General features: G+C 44.7%; 1 protein-coding gene across 1 annotated transcript in view; it reads left to right on the forward strand.

The window, feature by feature from the left end:
- LOC144507577 (guanine nucleotide-binding protein G(t) subunit alpha-2-like) overlaps positions 1–19,793 on the forward strand; it is an 85,611-nt gene extending 65,818 nt beyond the window's left edge. The window contains exon 8 of the mRNA XM_078234725.1: positions 18,850–19,793. Coding sequence (XP_078090851.1) covers positions 18,850–19,040 — 191 coding nt within the window. The 3' untranslated portion in view covers positions 19,041–19,793. The remainder of the gene's footprint in view (positions 1–18,849) is intronic.
- Positions 19,794–25,568: the final 5,775 nt, after the last annotated feature.

Raw genomic sequence — 25,568 nt, forward strand, 5'->3', positions numbered from 1 at the left:
CTTACTGACTAAACGTGAGACAGTGGCCAAGGATGGAAATGTAAGCTGTCGCTGATAGACATGACCTCTGGTGACTGACGATTTGGATGGGCATTGAAAGAAGCGATACGCTCAGCTGTATGAGAAAACAGAGGCCAGCGAATCGTGCACGGTCGCAACCCAGCTTTCCTCTGCAATAAATGCTCCAGAAACTGCCATGCCAGGTCGCCATCATGTTAAACCCTGTCAGAGGTCAAGGAGAATAAGGAGGGGTAATTGTATCCTGGCCACAACCGCTGCTGATATAATTTGTGACTTTGGTTATGCCTGTGACAGAGACAGAGGCAGCACACCCCCATCCATGGGTTTCCCGCCTGCATGGGGTGACGGCAATGGGAATTCCCATTGACAGTGGCGGAAGCAGAGAATCCTGCCGTGAGCAAACAACACACCACTTCCCACCGATGGGAAACACGCGGCTGGGAGGCCAGAAAATCTCAACCAAACTCTTAATGGGAGAGTTTCCAACATAGAAATATGGAAAAAATGAGTGTGGAATTGGGAAACAATGCCACAGTCAGTTACTTTGGAGAGGAAAGGGGAGTTATAGATGGTAAATAATTTACACAGCAGAGATTGGGTTTTATGAGGAGGGGATGTTGTTGCCAAATTTGGGAACAGGGAACAATGTGATGATAGTCAGGATGGGGAGTTGGGTGGTCAGGTGGAAATGGGGTTAAGTGTAGAAGATGGGTGATCTGGATGAGATGAGCTCAGAGAAGGTATGAGGGAGGCAGAGGGAAAACTCGAGAAACTGCGATCAGGATTCAAGCAGGAAGAAGCTGGAGGAGATTCGATGAACAAAGTGATGACAATGGATGTGAAAGGAGGAAGCAGCAGAGGCAGCTGAATAAAAGTGCAAAGAAGTCAAAGAGCTCCATGCACTTGTATAAAACATCATTGCTAATACAGTTAAACTGATAGGTTTCCCAAGCCTTACTGTGATGACACATATATGAGATATGAAGTTGCTTCCACTCCGGCAATGATGATGAGCAGCAGTCATAGGCTTTGTTGAGTTGATGTTCTTAGCAATGATTAGAAGCTTTTGCCAGGGTTTCTATTCTCTACCTTATTCTCAGTCCAGTATGTTCATGAGAAGAGTAATTTGAAGACCCATTGAGGACAGGAAAGAACAGGCAGAAGTCACCGCAGTAGCTTTATAACTTCCTGCCTGTATTAGTCTCTAAATTGGAGTTTCACATTAATGGAAATTAAAATGATATGCATTGTATGAAGGCCATGGATCGACGTGGCTGGTTTTTACCCGGACAGCTGTGTCAGGAATTGAATTGAAGATGGGGCTGCAGCTGGTGAGCAGGGTAGACCTGGGTTAAAATCCAAATGTAGTTACAAAAACACTGATCTGTAACCTGCAGTGCATAGCTGACAAGAAGGCATGATTCTAATGAAAGAAAGGATAATCAGTGAACCATAATGAAGAAAGTCATTCTTTTCATTAAACCTCCTACAGCCATGTGCAGTCAACTGATTATATGCAGAACAGCTTCTGTTATTTTTGGACCAACACAATCTGAAGCTAAAACAAAGCTGGAGGTGTGTGGTATAAATATATTTGCTAACTCTTTTCATTCAGTTCCGCAATTTGGATAGTTTGCCACTGAGACATGAAGAAGCTAAAAATATTCACCAAAGTGCACCTCAGCCCTTGTCAAAGGAAGTTGAAAGCTTGCTTGAGAATGGCCAAATAATCACCTGTAGTATTATGACTTCAATGCCAGTCATGTTGGCTGCAGCTCAATGGGTGGGATATGTATGTCAGCCAAATGAGTTCCCAAAGTATTATTCTCCAGCCAGTTAATAACAGGAAAAAGGACATAAGGAGATCTGAGGAAATGTTTCAAGGATGACTTGAAGCAACCTCTTAAAGCGTATGACACTCATTCGGAAAGATGGGATACTTAGTCACAGGTGATGCAATCTGCTATGAAGTATAAATGCCACACATTTCAAAGAAAACAGTGTTAAAAGCAGATGAAAGTCATCACCATGGAAATCCAGGTCAGTAACAGTTGACAATCAACATGAAATTCTTGTGGCTATCAACGTGCTTCTCATTCCAGAGCCTCTGTAACAAATACTGTTGACTGAGACCCTTTCCAAACTTTGCATGCTGTTGTAATTTTGACTTAAAGTGATTTTTGTACAATTATATATTATCCTATAAAGTAAACTTAGCCTTGGTCATTTAGAAACATAGAAACTAGAAGCAGGAGCAGGCCATTCGGCCTTTGTGCGTGCTCCACCATTCATTTTGATCATGGCTGATCATCGAATTCAATATCCTGATGCGCCCTTCCCCCATATCCCTTGATCCCTTTAGCCCCAAGACCCCCAACATATCTATTTTTTTCTTGAAATCAGACGACGTTTTGGCCTCAACTACATTTCGTGGTAGCCAATTTCACACATTCACCACCTTCTGAGTGAAGAAATTCCTCCTCACCTCAGTTCTAAAAGGTTTAGCCCTTATCCTCAAACCATGACCCCCTAGTGCTGGACTCCCCCTCCATTGGGAACATTGGCTGCGAATCTCCCATTGCGACCCACAACTTTTCTGTCGGGTCGCGGTGGGAGACGCGCATCTGCGGCCTTGAACCAGGATTTGCGCATGCGCCGGGAACGCATGTGCATCTCCCAGAGCCGGCGAACAATCGCCAGTCAGACCACGCTGGAAGCCGGCAGGGAGGCAGGTAAGTCATTTGAATCTGTTTTTAATCGGTTTTAAATATGCATATTAGTAATTATCAGGACCTTTCAGATCCCGATCGAATCTCCCACCCCGTCAGGAGTACTTCATTCCAGTGGGGTTCAGATTAGCTCCCCAAGTTCGGGGAACTAGCGGGAGACCCTATCGGAATGAATGGGACACAATCGGGGTCCCCCAGGGGGTCGGGGAGTGGTGCCCCCTGGACATAGACACCCTGGCAGTGCCAGCCTGTGCCCCCTGGCACTGCCCAAGGGGAAAAGTGCCCATGCCCCGGGGGCACCTTGGTACTGCCCACCAGGCATCAGGCAGTGCCAAGGGGGCAGGGCCTATTGTGGGCAAGGCCTGGGGCAACCGGTGGGGGTGGGGGTTCCCGCTGTCACTCTGCAGACAGGATCAGTCTGGAATGGAGGGAGGGCAGCGATTGGGGCGATTGACGGTGGGTGGGCCTACCTCCGGGGGGTCTGACCCTGGGGGAAGGTCAGCGGCAGGGGGTGTCTGCCGGAGTGAGGGAGGTGGGGGATCGCCACTGCCAGGTGGGGCCTGGACATCGGTGCACTCTGGGACGGCGATCGAGCTGGCCAGCAAACGGGAGGTTGACAGTTTGGGGCCACTGCACACGGGCAGAGCTCCAGAATTGTCAAACTCTGGCGCGAATAGACCCCACCCCCCTGGGTTTTTGATGATATTCACGACTGGGACCTCTTCAGTGCACAGAGTGCGGAGATTCAGGTGAGAAGCTGAACTGACAGGATAGTCGGGATTTAGAACAGTTTTCCCGCCAATTCAGCAGTTTTGGGAGAATCGAGCCCATTGTTTCTGAATCTACCCTGTCTAATCCTGTTAGGATTTTATAAGTTTCTATGAGATCCCAGACCCTGGCCTCAGAATCGACCACATCACTATCCACCTTGACAAAGAATTCTACCATATTATGGTCACTCGTCCCCAAGGATTCTCTTACAACTAGATTGCCAACTAATCCTTTCTCATTGCACAACACCCAGTCCAAGATGGCTTGCTCCCTTGTTGGTTCCTCAATGTAATGGTCCAGAAAACCATCCCGTAAGCATCCAGAAATTCCTCCTCTATTGTACTGTGACTAATTTGACTCTCCCAATCTATATGCAGATTGAAGTCATAGATGTTTCTTTAACACATGCATCTCTGATTTTCTGTCTAATCCTTTTCCCAACATTACCACTACAGTTTGGTGGTTTGTATACCACACCCACCAATGTTTTTTGCCCCATGTTGTTTCTTAACTCGACCCATACAAATTCCACATCATCTATGCTAATATCATTCCTCACTATCGTATCAAAATCACCTTTAATCAACAATGCAAGTTCATCACCTTTTTCTTTCTATTATTCCTAAACACTCAATAGCCCTCAATATTTAGTTCCTATCCTTCCTCACCTTGGAGCCACGTCTCCATAATGCCAACGATGTCATACCCCTTTACACCTATCATCCATTTTGTTTCAAATGCTCCAAGCATCCAGGTACAAAATATTAAGGTGGGCACTTTTAATATTTCTTTTCCCTTTCCTACGATTTTTTTTACTCAGTCCTTATCTGACTCTGGCCCTTGATTTTTCTGCCTATCACTTTCCTTATTCTCCTTACTGTCTTCCTCTTGTTCTTAATTCTCTCTGCTCTGAATCCTTGCAAAGTTTCCCATCCCCCTGCCATATTAGTTTTAACCCTTCCCAACCACTCTGGCAAGTATCCCCTTCTACAACCACTGGCTGTTCGCTCTCTCCTTTCAGAATGTCCTGCTGCCACTCCGAGACATCCTGGACCCTAGCACCAGGGAGGCAACCATTTTGTTTTTGGCCAAGAAAGCCTATCTATTCCCCTTACAATTGAATCCCCTATAACAATTGCATTCCCACACTTCTTACTCCTCCCCCCTGCAGCAGAACCAACCATGGATTTGGCTGTTGCTGTTTTCCCCTGAAAGGCCATTCCCCTCAACTGTATCCAAAATGCTACATCCCCTGCTATATTGCAGGGGAATAGCCACAGGAGATTCCTGCACTGCTGTCTAGCTCTCTTGCTCTGCCTGGTGGTCCCTCATTCGCTCCCTGCCTGTGGAGTCTGAGCCTGCGGTGTGACTACCTCTCTGTACATGCTATCAACGATGCTCTCTGCCTCGCAGATGCTCCAGTGTCCCAAGCCGCCGCTCCGAAATGTGGGCTTCCAGGAGCTGCAGCTGGAGACACTTCCCTCACACATGCTGGCCCCAGGTATTAGAAACATTCCCGGCCTCCCACATGGAACACAAAGAGCAGATCACGGCTTGGAGCTCTCCTGTCATGTCTTACCCCTCTCCTCTGTATCAGCATGCCCTCATTGGAAGTATGAAGGGGTAGTGTTTATGGCCGGATTTCCCCAGCTATTCACTCCCCGCCGCCACTGAGAATGCTTAGCCAAATCTCCATTCACTGCAACAGGACTGGAAAATCCCAGCTGTGGATGAGGTCAGAGAATCCAGTCCATTATTACTGGACTAATAATCCAGAGGGCTGGTCCAATGTTCCAGGGACATGTCATCATGGCAGCTGAGGAACTTAAATTCAATTTATTAAATAAATTTCAAATAGAGACTGAATGACTGTGATACTACTGGATCATTGTCAAAACCAATCTGGTTCATTAATGTCTTTACAGAAGATCTTCTGCCCTTACCTATAGGTGGTTCCTGACCAAAAGCAATGTGGTTGGCTCTTAACTGCCCTCTGAACTGGCCTAACAATAATTGTAATGAAGAAGGCAGCTTGCTGCCTTGTTCTCAAGGTTAATTAGAGATGGGCAATAAATGCTGGCCTTGAGAACACTCAGAAGCATGAACTTGCAACCCCCTTTTTAAGCATCTGCTTTAGCCCCCTTAAAGATGTTAATAGGGATCTAATGCATGTTGAGGACCACTTGGCAAAATCAATAAGCAAGCCTACACTATTCAGGATTCTTCAGCCATTGTGGTCATTGACTAAATGTAGAGATTTTTAATGAAAGAAACCTCTTGTGGAGCCGTGAATCTTCTGTGGAGTTAAGACCAGTGCTGGCATCAAAGTGCCAGTATGTTGAAGAAGTCATGGAATAATTTAGATCAATTGGGCACCAGGTGCATGTTCATTGCACAACTCAAAACCTAGGCCCAGAATCAGGTGTCTATTGCCCCACAAAAAGAAGAAAAAGTGCTGCTCTGGAAAAATTAAGTTGTCATAGAATCCTATGACAAGAATCGAGGAATTGTGTTTAGGAGTCCGGGGATAATGATGCAGCTATATAAGACCCTCGTCAGACCCCACTTGGAGTACTGTGCTCAGTTCTGGTCGCCTCACTATAGGAAGGATGTGGAAAAGATTGAAAGGGTGCAGAGGAGATTTACAAGGATGTTGCCTGGATTGAGTGACATGCCTTGTGAGGATAGGCTGAGGGAGCTCGGTCTTTTCTCCTTGGAGAGACGAAGGATGAGAGGAGACCTAATAGAGGTGTATAAGATGTTGAGAGGCATAGATCGGGTGGACTCTCAGAGGCTTTTTCCCAGGGTGGAAATGTCTGCTACGAGAGGACACAGGTTTAAGGTGCTGGGGGGTAGGTACAGGGGAGATGTTAGGGGTAAGTTTTTCACACAGAGGGTGGTGGGCGAGTGGAATCGGCTGCCGTCAATGGTGGTGGAGGCAAACTCAATAGGGTCTTTTAAGAGACTCCTGGATGAGTACATGGAGCTTAATAGGATGGAGGGTTATAGGTAGGTCTAGAAGGTAGGGATGTGTTCGGCACAACTTGTGGGCCGAAGAGCCTGTTTGTGCTGTAGTTTTTCTATGTTTCTATGTTTCTACAGTGCAGAAGGAGGCCATTCAGCCCATTGAGCCTGCACTGACCACAATCTCACCCAGGCCCTATCCTCATAACCCCATGTATTTACCCTAGCTAGTTCCCCTGATACTAAGAGGCAATTTAGCATGGCCAATCCACCTAACCCGCACATCTTTGGACTGTGGGAGGAAACCGGAGCACCCGGAGGAAACCCACGCTGACACAGGGAGAACGTGCAAGCTCCACACAGACAGTGACCCAAGCCGGGAATCAAACCCGGGCCCCTGGCACTGTGAGGCAGCAGTGCTAACCACTGTGCCACCATGCTGTGTTTTAAATGTTTTTTGATAAATCAGTGTAGGATGAATGTAAACAATAACCTTCAAATACTATACAGTTTACATCATTGTTAATTGAGAAATCTAGTTGCTAACCCAAGTGCCGTACTTTAGGACAACCTGAAGGTTGAAAAGACTGGGCAAGAAGATGAAATGACAACAGTGATCAAAATGAGTTGTTGTGATGTTCTGCACTGAATGGGGAGCTGAGAAAACAAACTAAATGAAATAAAAACAATTAATGAATTGTTCTATAATGTGGTCCTGCAGATAGAGCTGGGATTCCATGTGAGAAGTTTTAGAACAGAAAACATTAGGGGATACATTGATAAGAGCTTTCTGTAGATATGAAAGGACCCAATATTAAGAGACTGGTTCCAGTGATTGAGCAACCTGAAATGAAGGCATGGATAAAAGGTTCAATGGAAGGCTGAAGGGTGGATCAGTAAATTTTCTGATGACACCAAGATTGGTGGAGTAGTGGATGAGGTGGAGGGCTGTTGTAGGCTGCAAAGAGACATAGATAGGATGCAAAGCTGGGCTGAAAAATGGCAAATGGAGTTTAACCCTGATAAATGTGAGGTGATTCATTTTGGTAGGACTAATTTAAATGTGGATTACAGGGTCAAAGGTAGGGTTCTGAAGACTGTGGAGGAACAGAGAGATCTTGGGGTCCATATCCACAGATCTCTAAAGGTTGCCACTCAAGTGGATAGAGCTGTGAAGAAGGCCTACAGTGTGTTAGCTTTTATTAACAGGTGGTTGGAGTTTAAGAGCCGTGGGGTTATGCTGCAACTGTACAGGACCTTGGTGAGACCACGTTTGGAATATTGTGTGCAGTTCTGGTCACCTCACTATAAGAAGGATGTGGAAGCGCTGGAAAGAGTGCAGAGGAGATTTACCAGGATGCTGCCTGGTTTGGAGGGTAGGTCTTATGAGGAAAGGTCAAGGGAGCTAGGGCTGTTCTCTCTCGAGCGGAGGAGGCTGAGGGGAGACTTAATAGAGGTTTATAAAATGATGAAGGGGATAGATAGAGTGAACGTTCAAAGACTATTTCCTCGGGTGGATGGAGCTATTACAAGGGGGCATAACTATAGGGTTCATGGTGGGAGGTATAGGAAGGATATCAGAGGTAGGTTCTTTACGAAGAGAGTGGTTGGGGTGTGGAATGGACTGCCTGCAGTGATAGTGGAGTCAGACACTTTAGGAACATTTAAGCGGTTATTGGATAGGCACATGGAGCACACCGGATGATAGAGAGTGGGATAGCTTGATCTTGGTTTCAGATAAAGCTCGGCACAACATCGTGGGCCGAAGGGCCTGTTCTGTGCTGTACTGTTCTATGTTCTATGGAAGAGATTTTGCATTGAGTGAGAGAAACATCAATACCTGAAGAGATGAGATAACTTCGAAAAGGTTCAAAGAGCAACAAGTTATTTTACAGTGAATGGAAGATCTGACAGTTGAACTGAGGGTCATTTTGTATCTTGACAAAGATGAGAGAAATAGTCCTGAAAATAAGTGATTTTATTTCATTGAACACCACTGAAAAGGCACAGTTGCAGAGATTACTGTATATATGACAGGTACTCTTTAAGTTCAGTTATTGTGTTGCTGCAATGATGAACAAGATACAGCTCAGCTGTCCATTCTTCCTCGGAAATCGTATGACGCAAATCTGTAAGAGATCTGCCAACCTCTAAATGCATTTGGAATGTCCTTATGTCTCGGAGTATATGGGAAATGTGACTCTGTGACTCTGATGATACTGAAAATCCTCTGGGCATCAGGAGCTCTTGACCCCTTCCAATAACTATATCCTCCTGTCTTTGTCTTCTGTCTTCGAAGGATGAACCTTATCTGTAACTTACTGTTTGAAAAGGCCTTCCCTGTAACATTCTATCTACAATACTATCATTTAGCAACTTTCTGAAATGCCCAGTGATATTTTCTATAATCAGGCAGATTACAGTCATTTCTTTATAACCATGTACAAAATGGGAACAGTTGTTAATGACTGAAGTCCAAAGCAGAGGAGTTACAACACAGATGCTCAACCAGCCCATGTTCACCTATCCTCCATTTGAGAAGTCAGCCTTATCCTATGTATCTGCTCCATTCCTATATCCTTTTAGTCCCCATTCCTAATCTATTCAGAAAGAGGCGTGGCCTCTACCTCGCCACCTTCTTTGGTAGACACGGAGAGAAGGTGCAAACACCACAAAGACAGACCCCAGGCCAGATTCGAACCCGGATCCCGGGTGCTATGAGATAGCAGTGCCACCCATTGCTCCGACAAAGAGAGAATGGGCCCGATTTTACCATTTTCATTCCAAGTGCTGAATCTGGACGCAATTCAGATCTGACTTGAAAAACTGTTCTCAGGCGCCCCCATACACACTCAGCCTGAAAAAACAAATCGCGAGTCTGAATCACGTTGTGGGCGGGGCTCAGTGGGCCCGAAACGCTGCTGCTCCGACCAGAGCTTTGAACTGCGCATGTGTAGTGAAAAAAAATTTGAAAAACCCGCCCCTGTCACATCGCTCCCAGGTCGCAAAAAGCAGATAAAGCAGCCCAGGAGCGAAAAGCGGGAGCGATGGCCCCCACAGACATCACCCCACCCCCACAACATAATTGTCCCCCTTGTCCACCCACCCTCCCACCCCACTACCCAGACCAATCACGACCCCCTGCCCCCCCTTCCCCCCACCGATTGCCCACAGAGTGGCAGCTGACTCCCCCTTCCCTCCCCACCAATTGCTCACAGAGTGGCAGCGGTTCCCCACCGCCCCCACCAAAGATCCATCTGGCTTCACTCCCCCCTTACCAGAGAATGATTGAGCATCCCTCCTCCCCCTGCCAGAAAACCATCTGGCCTCACCCCCCCCCCGCCCCCACACCTCTGCCACCAGAGAGCAATCTGGCCTCCCTCCCCACTTCCCCCCCACCAGAGAATGGTCGGGCCTCCCTCCACCCCTCCCCCATCAGAGAATGATCGGGCCCTCCTCCTCTCTCCACCCCCCTCATCAGAGATACATCTGATCCGCCTCCCTCCACCCCTCCCTCACCAGAGAATGATTGGGCCTCCCTCCTCGCCCCCCGCCCCCACCAGAGATACATCTGACCCACTTCCCTCCCCCCTCCCCCCCACCAGAGAACAATTGGGCTTCCCTCTTCCCTCCCCCTCACCAAAGAATGATCTGGCCGGCCTCCCTCCCCACCCCCTACCCCGCCTCCCACCACCGATCTGAGTCAGAGAGCCGTTGGAAGCTCTGAACTTCCCTCTTCAGAAGCTGGAGCGCCCGAAACAGACCTTTGCCGAGCAGGTCTGTTTCACACTGAATCTGGACGCGTGACCGTGATGGTAAAGGGGGAAATGCAGATAAAGCTGTGCGGGCAGCCCATTAATTCAATTTAAATGCATGCAACTGCACTTAAATCGCTGTAGCGCCTGATTCGGGCGCGGTTTGGATCACGGACATTTTCGGGCCTTTGTAAAGTGGGCATCTGCGCGGATAGAAATCATAGAAACCCTACAGTACAGAAAGAGGCCATTCGGCCCATCGAGTCTGCACCGACCACAATCCCACCCAGGCCCTATCCCCATATCCCTACATATTTTACCCACTAATCCCTCTAACCTACGCATCTCAGGACACTAAGGGGCAATTTTTTTTAGCATGGCCAATCAACCTAACTCGCACATCTTTGGACTGTGGGCGGAAACCGGAGCACCCGGAGGAAACCCACGCAGACATGAGGAGAATGTGCAAACTCCACACAGACAGTGACCCGAGCCGGGAATCGAACCCAGGTCCCTGGAGCTGTGAAGCAGCAGTGCTAACCACTGTGCTACCGTGCCGCCCAAATATTGCAGGCGCAGATGCAGGCGCAGATCGCGCTAATCGCCTCACGCCAGACTTTACCAAGTTTTCGGGTGCGACGCAATGGTAAAATCGGGCCCAATATCATAATCAGTTAACAATTGATTCAAGACATCGAACTGATGCCCATGGCTCTGAGCTTGTGACTGGGGCCCGGCTAAACTTTTCTTTTAAAGTTTATTTATTAGTGTCACAAGTAGGCTTGCATTAACAGTGTAATGAAGTTACTGTGAAAATCCCCTAGTCCCCACACTCCGGCGCCCTGTTCGGATACACTGAGGGAGAATTTAACATGGCCAACGCACCTAACCAGCACATCTTCCAGAGTGTGGGAGGAAACCAGAGCACCCGGAGGAAACCCGCGCAGACACGGGGAGAACATGCAGACACACAGATCGTGACCCAAGCTGGGAATCGAACCCGAGTCCCTGGCGCTATGAGGCAGCAGTGCTAACCATTGTGCCACCGTGCCACCTTTTTCAAATGTTAGCAAATAAAAATATAATAATTTATTGGGGACATTAAATATTAAGGTTTGAGCATTTGTACGCAATATTCAGAGTTTCAATGTAGTCGTGTTACAAATGACTGTGATGACGAGACGAGTGATGAATTAAAGCATAGTCAGGGTCAGAGGGTAGTTTTTAGAAGATTACATCTGGGGAACATTTGAAGAAGCTGGAAATGTGAAACTCAATCACTGAATTCTGCTGAATAAATATACAGAAATCCTGTGAGCCTCTGGAATAACAATATATAATATTTGGGTTTCCTTTCGATCATCTTATCCAGAATTTCCAAAAACCTCATCACAAATCATTTTCAGTTTCTTCATTTCCGAGAAGGGAGATTATAATCCTTACTCTGCCTGGATAAATCACTCACTGACAACTTATTATTTTTATCTGCGTTTTATGTTAGTAGGAATGATCACAAAGCAGTAAGTTAGAGCTCAGGTTCCAAAGATCATAAAGCACTAGGAGCAAAGCTCAGTCTATAACTGTCATATAAACCTCAAGATTGATTCACTGCTTTGCACCAAAGAATCTGTTTATCATTTCTATTTACCTCACCAACTATTGCATGAACTACACCAGCAAGGATAATTCTCTTTGCACAAGTATCTTGTTCTAAGTTGCACTATTGTGCCCCTTTCTGAGCAGGCTGAGTTCATGAAATGTGAAACCTGAGTTCTCCGTTATTGCCATGTGATCATTCCTACTTACATAGAGAACAGAGAAAAATAATCCCTGAATAAACTGGAAAAAAAGAGTACAGTTTTAACAATGCCTGTAGGATTCCTTCTTACCTAGTGTAATAAGTCCTCAGAAGCAGAAGTCTCTTCACCAAAATCCCTTTATTTACAAGTCTGACAACAGCATACAGAGTGCTTTCAGTTGCAGTCTATGCTAGGAGTCCCAGAGGAACCGACACTCCTGGTTAAATACAAAGCAAGAGGCTCCCTGATTGACCCATCAATTTGGCCCTTAATCAGGGAGCTCATATTCTAACAGGTCAACCTCAACTGCCTGATTAAAGTCTTTACACCTAGTATGTAAAATCCCAACAGGGGACAGCGGGATCTTTCGTTTTTGTTCATTCAAGGGATGTGGGCATCACAGGCTAGGCCAGCATTCATTGCCCATCCCTAATTGCCCTTGAGCACTGGGTACATAATATTCAGAGTTTGAGAAGGTGGTGGTGAGCTGCCATCTTGAATCTGCTGCAGTCCATGTGGTGTGGGCACACCCACCATGCTGTTAGGGAGGGAGTTCCAGGATTTTAACCCAGCCACAGTGAAGGAACGGTGATATATTTCCAAGGCAGAATGGTGAGTGGCTTGGAGGGGAACTCTGCTTAGGGGAAATGTATCAGAACAGATAAAAGAAGTAAGTGGGCCCCCAAAATGACTCCCCTGCGAAGGCGCCCTCACATTCTCTTTGTAGCCTCGGCAGAGTACTTCAGAAAATGGCCCTGGAAATAGATCCATTGGCGGTCATTTTTCAAAATTCTTTGGACTCTGGACTGGTTCCTACAGATCGGAAGGTAGATAATGTAAACTCACTATTCAAAAAGGGAGGTAGAGAGAAAACAGAATTGTAGACCAGTGAGCCTAACGTCAGTACTGGGGAAGTTGCTAGAGTCTATTATCAAGGATTTCTTAACTCAGCATTTGGAAAGCAGTGGTATAATCAGACAAAGTCAGCATGGATTAACAAAGGGGAAATTATGCTTGACAAATTCTTTGAGGAGTGGGGAAGGTGTGCGGCGGGAAGGGAGTCTGGGGTGAGGAAGCAATAAGGGGGGAGGTAGATGTAAGGGAGGGAGTTCGGAGTGGGAACTTTTTCCAAACTTTAATTTAACAAAATATGGTTCTTACAGTCTGGCTACTACAGTGGGGGAGGGGAGAGCCCCTCTACAGGACAACATGTGACTGTTCTCACACTAGGCAGGCTGGCCAGACACCAGGTCCCTGCTTCCATACATCCAAAGCTGCCCCCTGCAGTGCAGGAAACTGGAGACTGACTGGAAATTTCCAGTCAGCTTCCTTTAATTGGACTTAAGGCTGTTAATAAGCCTAATCAGCTACCTGTCATGTCAGGTTAGGTAGCCCTGTCAGCCTTAATTCTGCCTCTGATGGTGACTGCCACTGACAGGAAAGGAACGTACTTTATTACAGAATGCAAAGTAAAACCACTACCGTCATGTACACACACACTCTAGCCCTGCCTGGGACTACAGTTCAGCAGGCCCAGTCCTGGGCCTGCCTTATAAAAGGCTCAGGCAATGAATTCCAGCTGGGCAGGCCACTGCCTGATACCAGGGAGACCAATGCTCAATGAGCCCTATGGGGACATCAATCAGTGACCTCGTGGGGGTTATCACAACAACCTAGGAGAGGATAACAAAAGGGCCAAAAGGCTAGGAGGAAGCAAAATAAAATTAGGAAAGCAGAGAGAAACTGCAAAATTAAATTGTCAAAGAATATGAAAAGAAATTGTACTCCAGACACAAAAACAACAAAACAAAAATGATGGCAATGATAGGACCACGTGATAAACTCCCAGGAAAGGACAGTGAAATAGTTCTAACTGAGCAGCCTGCCTGGGGGGGCAGACTCCCCACCCAAACCTGGGGTTGGTTCCCATCATCGCCTGGGCCTGAAAATGCAGCTCTTGTTGTCATTCGAGTCAGCCAGTTTGATCATTAATCAACTGGGCAACCCTTCAAAATTACTCTCGGAAGTGTCATTTACACTGCACGACTGATCAACAGAATGCTGTTTTTCAAACCCGCTTTCTAGCTTCCAGTAACTGATGTCTGGTTTCCCTAAACCTACCTGTTCATGCATTTGGACAGAGTGCATTCTTCCCTCTCCTGTGATATTTCAACAACAAATCCCAATATAGTCCGATTTTAGAATATATGTTTTTTTCCTCTATCGTATTGTCAAAAATAGGAATAAACAGAAGGATCCTTTATTGTAACAGTGTGCAGACAAATATCCTGAAGAGCCAGAGATTGCTAGCCTACAAACCTGGGGGAGGTGGTGGCGTAGTGGTATTGTCCCTGGTACTCGTAATCCAGAGACCCAGTGTAATGCTCTGGGGACCCAGATTTGAATCCCACCATGGTAGATGGTGAAATTTGAATTCAATAAAAATCTGGAATTAAAAATCTGACCATGAAACAATTGTTGTAAAAACCCATCTGGTTCACTAATGCCCCTTTTGGGAAGGAAATCTGCCCTCCTTACCTGATCTGGCTTACATGTTACTCCAGACCCACAGCAATGTGGTTGACTCTTAAATGCCCTCAGGGAAGGTCAATAAATGCTGGCCCAGCCAGTGACGCCCACATCCCATGAATGAATAATTTTTTTTTAAATGGTTAATATGGCAAGTGTGAGCTTTTCAGTAACGTCTGACTGTCTGGCTCACGAAAAAAGGACAAATAAATTATTGAAATGAGAACCCAGTGCAAATAATTTATTTGTTTACTGTTCCATTTACAACATTTTCTTCCAATAAAACTAAAATTGCTCGTGAAATCAGCAGGAAATGATTGAACGGAGCTAAAGCTTGTGAGAAATCAGCTGTGGAGCAAGTTGATAGGAACACAAGAGAGTCAAGTGGTTGCGTGAGCAGATTAAATTTGAAGATGGTTCAATGATTCGCAATAAAAATGTGAATTAGGCAGCCCAGCTTTTAAAAGCTTATTCTTATTTGCAACTTCAAAAAATTAGACTGCGCTAATTTACCTTGAAGGTATTGGGAATTAAACCCGACAACAGACAGTGGCTGCGACTGATAATGAGAAATATTCAAAGACAGGAAATCCACTTGCAGATTTGAACAGTAAATTTAACAGGTTTAAAGGTGTTTATTTCTAGAACATTTCAGAGTCAGAACTGAAATCTTCCGTATCCTTGACTAAACTTTCTATTTGTGTTTTTTGTTTGCTGGTTTTGATTACTTTTCATGGTTAACCTGCCCCCTACAAATCTCGCAGGAACTGTAACAGGACATTAGCATTGCTACAATGAACACTTAAAGCCTTTTGGATATTTTGGTCGCAGAGTTTGGGATTTCCTGCTGTTTGTCTTTTTCTAGCCTGTTGTAGGGTTGAAAATTAAAGGCAATGGAGAGCCTTGCGGTAAATGAAGACAGTAAGACATCCGAGAGTGATGAAGGAACTAAAGGTGGCAGTGAATGGGAGAGAATTATTGATAAGCAGCTGGAAGCCCAGGGGGCAATTTAACACAGAGGATTGCAGGAGAGAGACAGGGCACCCTGATAATACAGAAATAATACAATGTACAGAAAAGAGATAAGGATGGCAGCGATTGGTATAAAGTACAAAGTATGATATATACAAAGCTTTAATGCCTCACTGTTATAGAAATAGGAGAAGATGGTTTGATTCAGTATTAACTCTTAACATGCTTATATTTAATTTCATGGTAACATTTTATTCCAGTTTCAGTCAGTTTACTTAAAATGGTACATCACTTATTTAAAATTGCATGTGGAATAACGTGTCATAGAGTCATAGAGGTTTACAGCATGGAAACAGACCCTTCGACCCAACTTGTCCATGCTGCCCTTTTTTTTAACCACTAAGCTAGTCCCAATTGTCCACGTTTGGCCCATATCCCTCTGTACCCATCTTACCCATGTAACTGTCTAAATGTTTTCTAAAAGACAAAATTGTACTCGCCTCTACTACTACCTCTGGCCTGAAGGATTAACTCTTCATACCTGACTTTCACCAGTTTACTTTAGATTCCAGGACCTTTAATGCAGCTTTGGAACTGAGTGCACACCTGAGAGTTGGATGAGTGCGGGAGTTTAAAGTGTTCACCTTGTTCTTGAAAAATCTACTCTTGCCCGTAATGAGCGCTAACTGGAAAGTACTGTGCATGTCAAGTAAGTTCCTTCGGCAGGGTAACACACTCTGCTGAGAAAGCCGATTAGTTAGTTAGCTAACAGGTTGAATCTGGTTACTCTAGCTCCAAATTCAGTTCACTATAATTCAGGGGTCGTTAGTGCAGCTTTGGCAAACAACTGCATACCTGGGAGTTTGGTGACAATGAGAAGGAGATGTTCCTTTTCTCTCCTTTTGCTTTCTCTATCTTTTTCACCCTGTAGGAATTAGTTCTTACTCTACTACAGGGAAAGAAGCTAACTGTTTGGTGAGTATCTGGTAAGTGGTTAAGGTCTATTCCATTCCTGAGGTTTAAGATAGTATATGACCTTGTGGTAAGATTAACAAAATATATAAAACAGGAAAATAAAAGAAATGAATAATATAATAGAGTAATTAATTAAAACAGATTAAGGATTGTGTCAATCTGCAGCATATGGGAGCTCTGAGATGCTAGTGGGCCAGGGCAAACAGGTCTGCAGCAAACTGGAGGCTGAGCTGCTGACACTTTATCACATCAGAGAGAGAGTAAGTTACCCGGATGCTTTGTACCAAGAGGCAGTCAAACTCCTTAGGATGGGGTCTTCTGATTTGTCAGGGACAGCAGGTTGTGACTGTGAATGAGGCAGCTAAGGGGAGGAGTGCAGGAGCCTTAGCTTTTGCAGTTTGAGATTCTCTCAGCTTGTCTGTATGAGTGCAGGGGCTGCAGGGTGAGCAAACTGGCATTGTGGTAAAGGAAGTCATTAAAGTGGGGAAGGAAAAGTGAATGTAGTGGTAGTAGGGGACAATATATTGAGGGGCATTGTCACTGTTTTCTGCAGCAGAGAGCAGAGTCCAGACAGTTGTGTTGCCTGGCCAGTGCCAGGGTTTGAGACAACAGATCAGGGCTAGAGATGGAACGTGCAGCGGGAGGGGGAGAATCCAGTCATTGAGGTCCAATTAGGTACCAACAACATAGGGGTAGAACTAGGAAATATGTTCTGCATAGAGTGAGGAGCTAGACATTAAACTATAAAGAAGAACCTCAAAGATAATAACCTTTGGATTACTACCTGGACCATGTGCAAATTGACATAGGGTACAAAACAAAGGGAGATGAATGTGTGGTACTAGTTAGATAAATTCTTGATAAGTAAGGGAGTGAAAGGGCATTGGGGGTAGGTGAAAATGTGCAGTTGAGGTTGAAATCAGATGAACCATGATCCTATTGAAACCCAGATCAGAAACTCCAAGGTATGTTATAAAGTTAGCTAGACCTCAACTTTTGTATTTGATTTTGGCCTTAGGATGTTTCACTCCAGGTACGATTTAAGTGATCAATGAGGAAGTTTTTATCAAAACAAGCTTTATTTTTAAAAACACAATTAGAATATAACAAAAAGAATTAAAATACTTAGACATGGCAAAGTATAATCCTCAACAGCTAGCTATCTCTGTTGTTCCAATTTAAAGCAATACCCCATCGACATACACTCAAAGAACAAAGACCAGTACAGCATAAGAACAGGCCCTTCGTCCTGCCAAGCTTGCGCCAATCATGTTTACCTATCTTCACCAACTGCTTATATCCCTTTATTCCCTGTTTGTTCATGTGTCTATCAAGATAAGTCTTAAATGTGGCTAACGTAACTGCCTCAGCCACCTCACTTGGCAGTGCATTATAGGCTCCCACCACCCTCTGTGTAAAATACAATTCCCCCACACATCTCCAATGAACATTTCCCCCCCCCCTTATCTTGAACTTGTGCCCCCTTGTAATTGTCATTTCTGCCCTGGGAAAAAGCTTCCGACTGTTCACCCTATCTATACCCCTCATAATTTTATAAACTTCTATCAGGTCGCCCCCTCAGCCTCTGTCTTTCCAGGGAGAACAATCCACTCTTCTTCAGAATTAGTGAGCACAAAAAGTAAGTGTGTTCATGTGAGGCTGGATTTTCAGCTTTTTAACACTTCTGGACAGAGTTCCAGGCAATAATTTTCAGAGAAAAATCCACTCTCATACAGCAGAATCTCCAAGAAAGAAACTTATCAACGAGCAGATTCCAGTCTCAAATTTAAGAGAGGGGAAAAGAGAAGCACTGCTCTCAACCCCAAAAACAGTATCTGAGCTTGAATATATTCCATGTAAGCTCATCTTTCCCATCACATGACCATACCTGCCAATCATCCCATTCAAGCCCCTCTCTGCAAAATCCCAGGGGAGAACAGACTAAAACCAACAATTGAAACAATAATGCTGCAGCAGCAGCAATACATAATGCTGGTAGACACTAGGCATAAAACCACTACAACAGATCCTGCACAACTATACGGCTCAAATACATTTCTTAAAGGCACAGTATCGTCACAGATGGAGCAGGCTCGAGGGACCGAGTGGCCTCCTCCTGCTCTTAATTCATATGTTGTATCGAAAGATACCCCATCATCTCAATATTTTTATTATTTTCATCTCTGCAGGCTTTTCTTTTTGTAAGATCGCACTCAAGATGCAAGCCCACGCAAAACTTAATCTGAGACATATGTCAAATATCATTGGAATAATTTTTATCATTGTTTAGCATGAAAATATGTCTCCTTTGTGTTTGTTCATCTTGTTCACCAGGTTCCAACACATTTGAAGATGCTGGAAATTATATCAAGGCTCAATACCTGAATCTCAACCTGCGGCAAGATATTAAAGAGATTTACTCTCACATGACTTGTGCTACAGATACACAGAATGTTACGTTTGTCTTTGATGCAGTAGCAGATATCATCATCAAAGAAAATCTGAAGGGTTGTGGTCTCTTCTGATTCCTTCCATTTCTGCTTCCTGACAATTCCTGCAGTAAAACTACAACATTCATATCAATAATTATGAAGATGCAGATATTACAAGAACCCTGTCAGTGTTATGATGGATTATTGAACATGTATGTCTTTGGAAGATTATACCTTAAAATAAAGTGGAATATTTGAAACGACTCTAGACCCAATTGAGGCAAAGAAAGACCCTTTTCTTCAAGGTTTATTGCCTCTTTGTGAGTAGGATTGTTCTTCACTTTATCCTATCACTGGCCAGATGATACTGTTTGAATTTCAGGATGAGAAAAATAGTTCTAAAGAAATAATAAAATCACATTTGGTCCAGAGACAGGGACAGGCTGTGACAGGCCACGAAGGATCAGGTTCAGTGAAAAAGCAAGGTAGAAATGCAACGGAAGGAATGGAAACTGTAAGATGAATGCAGCACTGATAGCTGCAAACTAATGAGTTGCTTTGTTTTTCAGTTAATATAGTACCAGTCAGGCCCATTGCTGAAGGGACTCTTTCAGCTGAGGTTATGTGGCCATGCCTTCTGCTGCCACAAATCTGAACTCTGGAATTTCCTCCCCAAACCCCTCTGCCCCTCTACCTCTGTTTCCTCCTTAAAACCTCGCTCTTTTGACCAAGTTTTTTTTTTTTTTTTCGGTCCTGTTATCTCCGTATGAGGCTCAGTGTCAGATTTTGTTTGATAAGGTTCCTGTGAAGTCCCTTCAGCATTTTGTTACATTAAAAACACTCTTTAAACACAAGTTGCTGTTAGTCATTTTTGACATTTTATGCTAAGGACATTGCAAACTGTTTATCATGATTGTCACAATGTGCATCACAACGCAGATAAATTACAACCAAAGGACAGGTTCACTTGTGCTGACAGCCATTCTGGGATGAGAGAAAAATGGAATCAGAATGGGAATGTTGTGTTGTTATTACACTGTGGGCCTGATTTTACCATTGCATTGCGCCCGTTTTCGGGCGCGAAAACATGGTAAAGTCGGGTGTGAGGCCATTAACGCGATCCGCGCCCACGTTCATGCCCACTTTAGCAAGGCCCAAAACGGGCTCAAATGCATGCATTTAAATTGAATTAATGAACTGCCTGCTCAACTTTATCTGCATTTCCCCCTTTACCATCGCGTTCGCGCGCCCAGATTCGGTGCGAAACAGGCCTGCTAGGCAAAGGTCTGTTTCGGGCGCTCCAACTTCTGAAGAGGTAAGTTCAGAGCTTCCAGCGGCTCTCTGACTCAGATCGGTGGTGGGGGGAGGGGAGGGGGAGGCGGGCCAGATCATTCTCTGATGGTGGGGGGGAGCAGGAGAAGGGAGGCCCGATCATTTTCTGGTAGTGGGGGGAGGAAGAGGCGAGTCAGATGTATCTTTGATGGATGGGGGGGAGGGAGGAGGGAGGCCTGATCGTTGTCTGGTGGGGGAGGGGGGAGGGAGGCCTGATCGTTGTCTGGTGGGGGGGGGAGGGCAGGGGGAAAGGAGGGAGGCCCGATCATTGTCTGGTGGGGGAGGGGGTGGGGAAGGCCCGATCATTCTCTGGTGGGTGGGGGGAAGGAGTTAATTCTATCCCATCACATTTCTAATTCCGATCATTCCTGATATAAATGCTACTTAGATTATATTTCATTTGCCATGAATGTTGTTTTTTCCCCTACACCAGCAAGTTCAGAAGCAGAAATTATCTTATTACCATTTCCCAAATTATCTTCTAAACTTGGAAATGAAGCTGTTAGAATTCACTGCAAGTTGGCTGTTGCTAAACACAATTGCAAAGGTTATTGAATCAAGCAATGGTTATTTTGTATATGCTTCATTACACAACTTCAATAAAGGCCTGGATATGTACCTCGGTGGATTTTGCAAGTACAGGCAGCAGAGAGAAGGGATTCCACAGCTATAATAGTGCACGTGCACTTAATTAGTGAAACTGTCAAAGTACTCGGCTGTGAGTATGTGAAATATACTGGGAGGGAGGCCAGATGAATCTCTGGTGGTGGGGGAAGGAGAGGGGGGGGGAGCGGGGGAGCAGGGGGGTCCGCAGCCACTCTGCGGGCGATCGGTGGGGGGGGCAGAGGGTTGCAATCGGTTTGGGTAGCGGGGGGGTGGGTGGATAAGGGGGAAAGTTATGTTGCAGGAGTGGGGGGTGATGTCTGTGGGGACCATCACTCCCAGGCCGCTTTATCTGCTTTTTGTGGCCCGGGAGCAATGTGACAGCGGCGCGATTTTCAATTTTTTTTCCTCGCTGCGGACGCGCAGTTCAGAGCTTCGATCGTTTCGGGCGCGCCACGCCCCGCCCCACAGCGCAATTCAGACTCACGATTTTTTTTTTCAGGCTGACTGTGTATGGGGGGTGCCTGAAAGCAGATTTCCAAGCTGAATTGCACCCAGATTCAGCACTTAAATGAAAATGGTAAAATCGGGCCCTGTAATTCCTGCCATTGACCAGAAAGGCTTCAGGAGGAATTCTGCATGCACACTCTGCCCGCACTGTGGCGGCCAGTAAATGTGCAGATTCTCTTAGAGCTGCCACTGCACTCCACAAACCTGAAGTATTGTATATTTCACAAACCCCTGATTACACTGGGACCAACTCAAAACTTTTAAAATCACATGAATGAGACACTATTATTTTATACAGTGGAAGCAACGAAAGTTGCAATATTGTATAGAAGACTGCCAATTATAATATAAAAGCAGAAAATGCTGGAAAAACACAGCAGGTCTGACAGCATCTGTGGAGAGGAAAAGAGCCAACATTTCGAGTCAGGATCCTAACTCGAAACAGGCTCTATTCTCTCCCCACAGATGCTGTCAGACCTGTTAAGTTTCTCCAGCCTTTTCTGTTTTTGTTTCAGATTCCAGTATCTGCAGCATTTTGCCTTTATGCCAATTGTAATACATTTGGATTCGCTATTGGAGTAAATTAAAAGGCAAGAAACTGTGAAAATGCGGTTATATCATTAAAAAATGGCTCGTTTAATATTGCAACTCTAGCGACTAAATTATATCTTTTTATTGGAACAACTTGAACAAGTTGGAAAGGTTTTTTGCAGGGAGTTTTAGTCCTCAGTTGGTCGTTTATGGGACTCTTAATTCCAGGGACATGGTTTTGAGCCCCTAAAATTTCTTAAATATTTTATTCACATGATCTTTTATTGACTTTTACCAATGGCGAAACTTCACAGCTCTTAAAGAGCATATAGTTTTGGTGTCCCAGACTAGATTTCACCCAAGCTAATTGGATGCTGGAGGAACAAAAATATCCATTTTGCCAATACAGGAACCTAACTGTTAAAACGGGTGCTGCCTTAATAGTTGCAATGTTTTCCATTAACTGATTTTGTTGTAATGGAGATCGTTATAGAACACCAGCTTGAAAACAAATGCATAATTCATTAAGACAATTAAGCTACACTTAAAAGCATCTGTCACTTTAAACAGCCTGATACCAATACTGCAAGTGCACATGTGCAGGAAGAAAGTTCTCCTCCTCGCATTGCCGCACAAATAAATGTAGTTTTACTATTACTTATGCTGTTAGATTTCCCTATTCCCCAGTCACCAACACTGGTAAAGAGCAACAAGTTCTCAGCTCTCCATCTGCACTTTTCTAAATTGGATCAACTGGGGAAATCCAAGTACAACCTGATATGATTCCCCTCTCCGGTTTCCGTACCCAATGGAAATACGCCTGGATTCCATTTAATACCATTGAATCATAGAATCCCTAGGTGCATAAGAGGCCATTCAGCCCATCAGGTCTGCACCGACTCTCTGACAGAGTATCTTACCCAGGCCCTCCACCCCCACCCTATCCCCGTAATCTCCCATATTTCCCACGGCTAATCCACCTAACCCACATATTTTCAGACACTAAGGCGCAATTTAGCATGGCCAATCCACCTAACCTGCATATTTTTGGATTGGAAATTTAGTAGAGGATGGTGGAAGTGCATCTCTCTGGCTGGAAAGCGCCATCGACATTTATTCAAACGAAAGACACATCCGCCAGGAAAAGAAGAAAATATTTCCATGAAAACCGAGATGAGCTTCATTTGCGGACTTTAGGATTGAGCTGCTGAACAGAAATAGGTACGCCTAATTCCACTGGCAAATTCCAAATCTGAGACTCCAGATTCAAAACATTATTTTCAATTCAGTGCATTTCCTCTAGTTGCTTGCAACCATTCTGGCTGCACTACATTGAGTGCTGATTGGCAATGCTTATTGATGTGAACCTCAGTGACAAAAATTTGGACTCATCAACATGTTGCCTTTTTTTAAATGTGTTGACTTTTCGGCTGCAATAGATATTCGGTAGTAGGCGTGAAGATACTGAATTCTCACCTACAGAATAAAACATTTACACATTTCCAGAGCCAGAGCCTACAAGAGCCAGCCCAGATAAAGCAGATCCATGGTTCATTTTATGTTATCTCTGTAAATGGAAATACACAGATGCAGTTATTTTATTTTCAGTTTATAGTTAACCACTCATCAAAACAAATTGCATCTGTTCTCAATTGTTCCTGACTAGTTTGGAGCAGTGTCGTGTTCTATTGCATTTCTCTTTGCACACCCAACCTTCAGCTAGTGCCAATGGCACTGACACCTCAGGTATCACTTTTCCTTTATAAATTATTGTCAACAGAAAGAGATGGACACTGAATTCATAATTAACCAGCTAATGACAGGATAGAAAAGCAAATGCTTTTTTTTGTTACTTAAAGATTAATTGAACGCATTTTCAAATGGAACTGGATAAGCTCGTTTTGAGTCATGCATCCATTGTTACAGGATGCTGTTAGGGGAGGCGATGGCCTGGTAGTATTATCACTGGATTACTAATCCAGAAACTCAGCTAATGTTCTGGGGGCCTGGGTTCGAATCCCGCCACAGCAGATGGTGGAATTTGAATTCAACAAAAAATATCTGGAATTAAAAATCTTCTGATGAATCATGAAATCATTGTTGATTGTCGGAAAAACGCATCTGGTTCACTAATGTCCTTCAGGGAAGGAAATCTGCCGTCCTTACCTGGTCTGGTCTACATGTGACTCCAGAGCCACAGCAATGTGGTTGACTCTCAACTGGCCTCCAAGGGCAACTAGGGATGGACAATAAATGCTGGCCCAGCCAGTGATGCCTACATCCCATGCATGAATTTAAAAAAACACAGCAGTCTCGGATAGTTAAAGGGGGATGCACTGCCACAATGTTCTGTTTTGTTCTTTTAATGTTAAATAAGAGACAGACTAGAATTATAATCTCTAAACTATTAAAGTTTATTTATTAGTGTCACAAATAGACTTACTCTAACACTGCAATTTAGTTATTTTGAAAATCCATAATGGTTTATTGAAAAAGAGTAAATAATATGAAAGAAATACAAGCGTCAGTCTTCTGCCCGTCGGAGACCCCGGTAACGATGGCTGGTCTGGAGCTCGACTGGTCCTGGCACCATTCATGATCCCAGTCTGAGGTGAAGTCCAGTGTACCCGGGTCAAAAACCTCCCTTTTACAGTGTGGCACAAACAACTTCTGTGTGAGACTTGGTATAAACATACTTGAGAAACAATAGTAACAGGTCAGCTTCACCTATGATTACAGTGATCCTCTCATCTGGTGCAAAACACAGCTGTATCCCATCCTTAGATTCCCACAGCATGGGTATTGCTAAGTTGACTGGCGAATATATTAACTCTTTACTTTCTTTACATACTTAATTTACTGCTGTCCGTGAAGAAAAGAAGGCAGGCTATGTAATAGATCACTGATCCAATGCCGCACATTTTACACCGGCCCACCTAGAGGTCAACTGATCCGGCCATGGTCCTCATTGCTGCAGAGGATGAGAATAGAGTCATAGAGGTTTACAGTATGGAAACAGGCCCTTCAGCCCAACCTGTCCATGCCACCCCTTTTTATAACCCTTAAGCTAGCCCCAAATGCCCGCATTTGGCCCATATCCCTCTATACCCATCATACCCATGTAACTGTCTAAACATTTTTAAAAGACAGAATTGTGCCTGCCTCTATTACTCTCTGGCAGCTTATTCCAGACACTCACCACCCACTGTGAAAAAATTGCCCCTCTGGACCCTTTGTATCTCTCCCCTCTTATAGAACCATACAACCATAGAAAATTACAGCTCAGAAACAGGCCTTTTGGCCCTTCTTGTCCGTGCTGAACCATTTTATGCCTAGTCCCACTGACCTGCACTTGGACCATATCCCTCCACACCCCTCTCGTCCATGAACCCGTCCAAGTTTTTCTTAAAAGCATTTACCACTTTATCCGGCAGCTCATTCCACACTCCCACCACTCTCTGCGTGAAGAAGCCCCCCCTAATATTCCCTTTAAACTTTTCTCCTTTCACCCTTAACCCATGCCCTCTGGTTTTTTTCTCCCCTAGCCTCAGCGGAAAAAGCCTGCTCGCATTCACTCTATCTATACCCATCAAAATCTTATACACCTCTATCAAATCTCCCCTCAATCTTCTACGCTCCAGGGAA

Source organism: Mustelus asterias, chromosome 19 (assembly GCF_964213995.1).
Source record: "Mustelus asterias chromosome 19, sMusAst1.hap1.1, whole genome shotgun sequence".
Taxonomy (NCBI): Eukaryota; Metazoa; Chordata; class Chondrichthyes; order Carcharhiniformes; family Triakidae; genus Mustelus; species Mustelus asterias.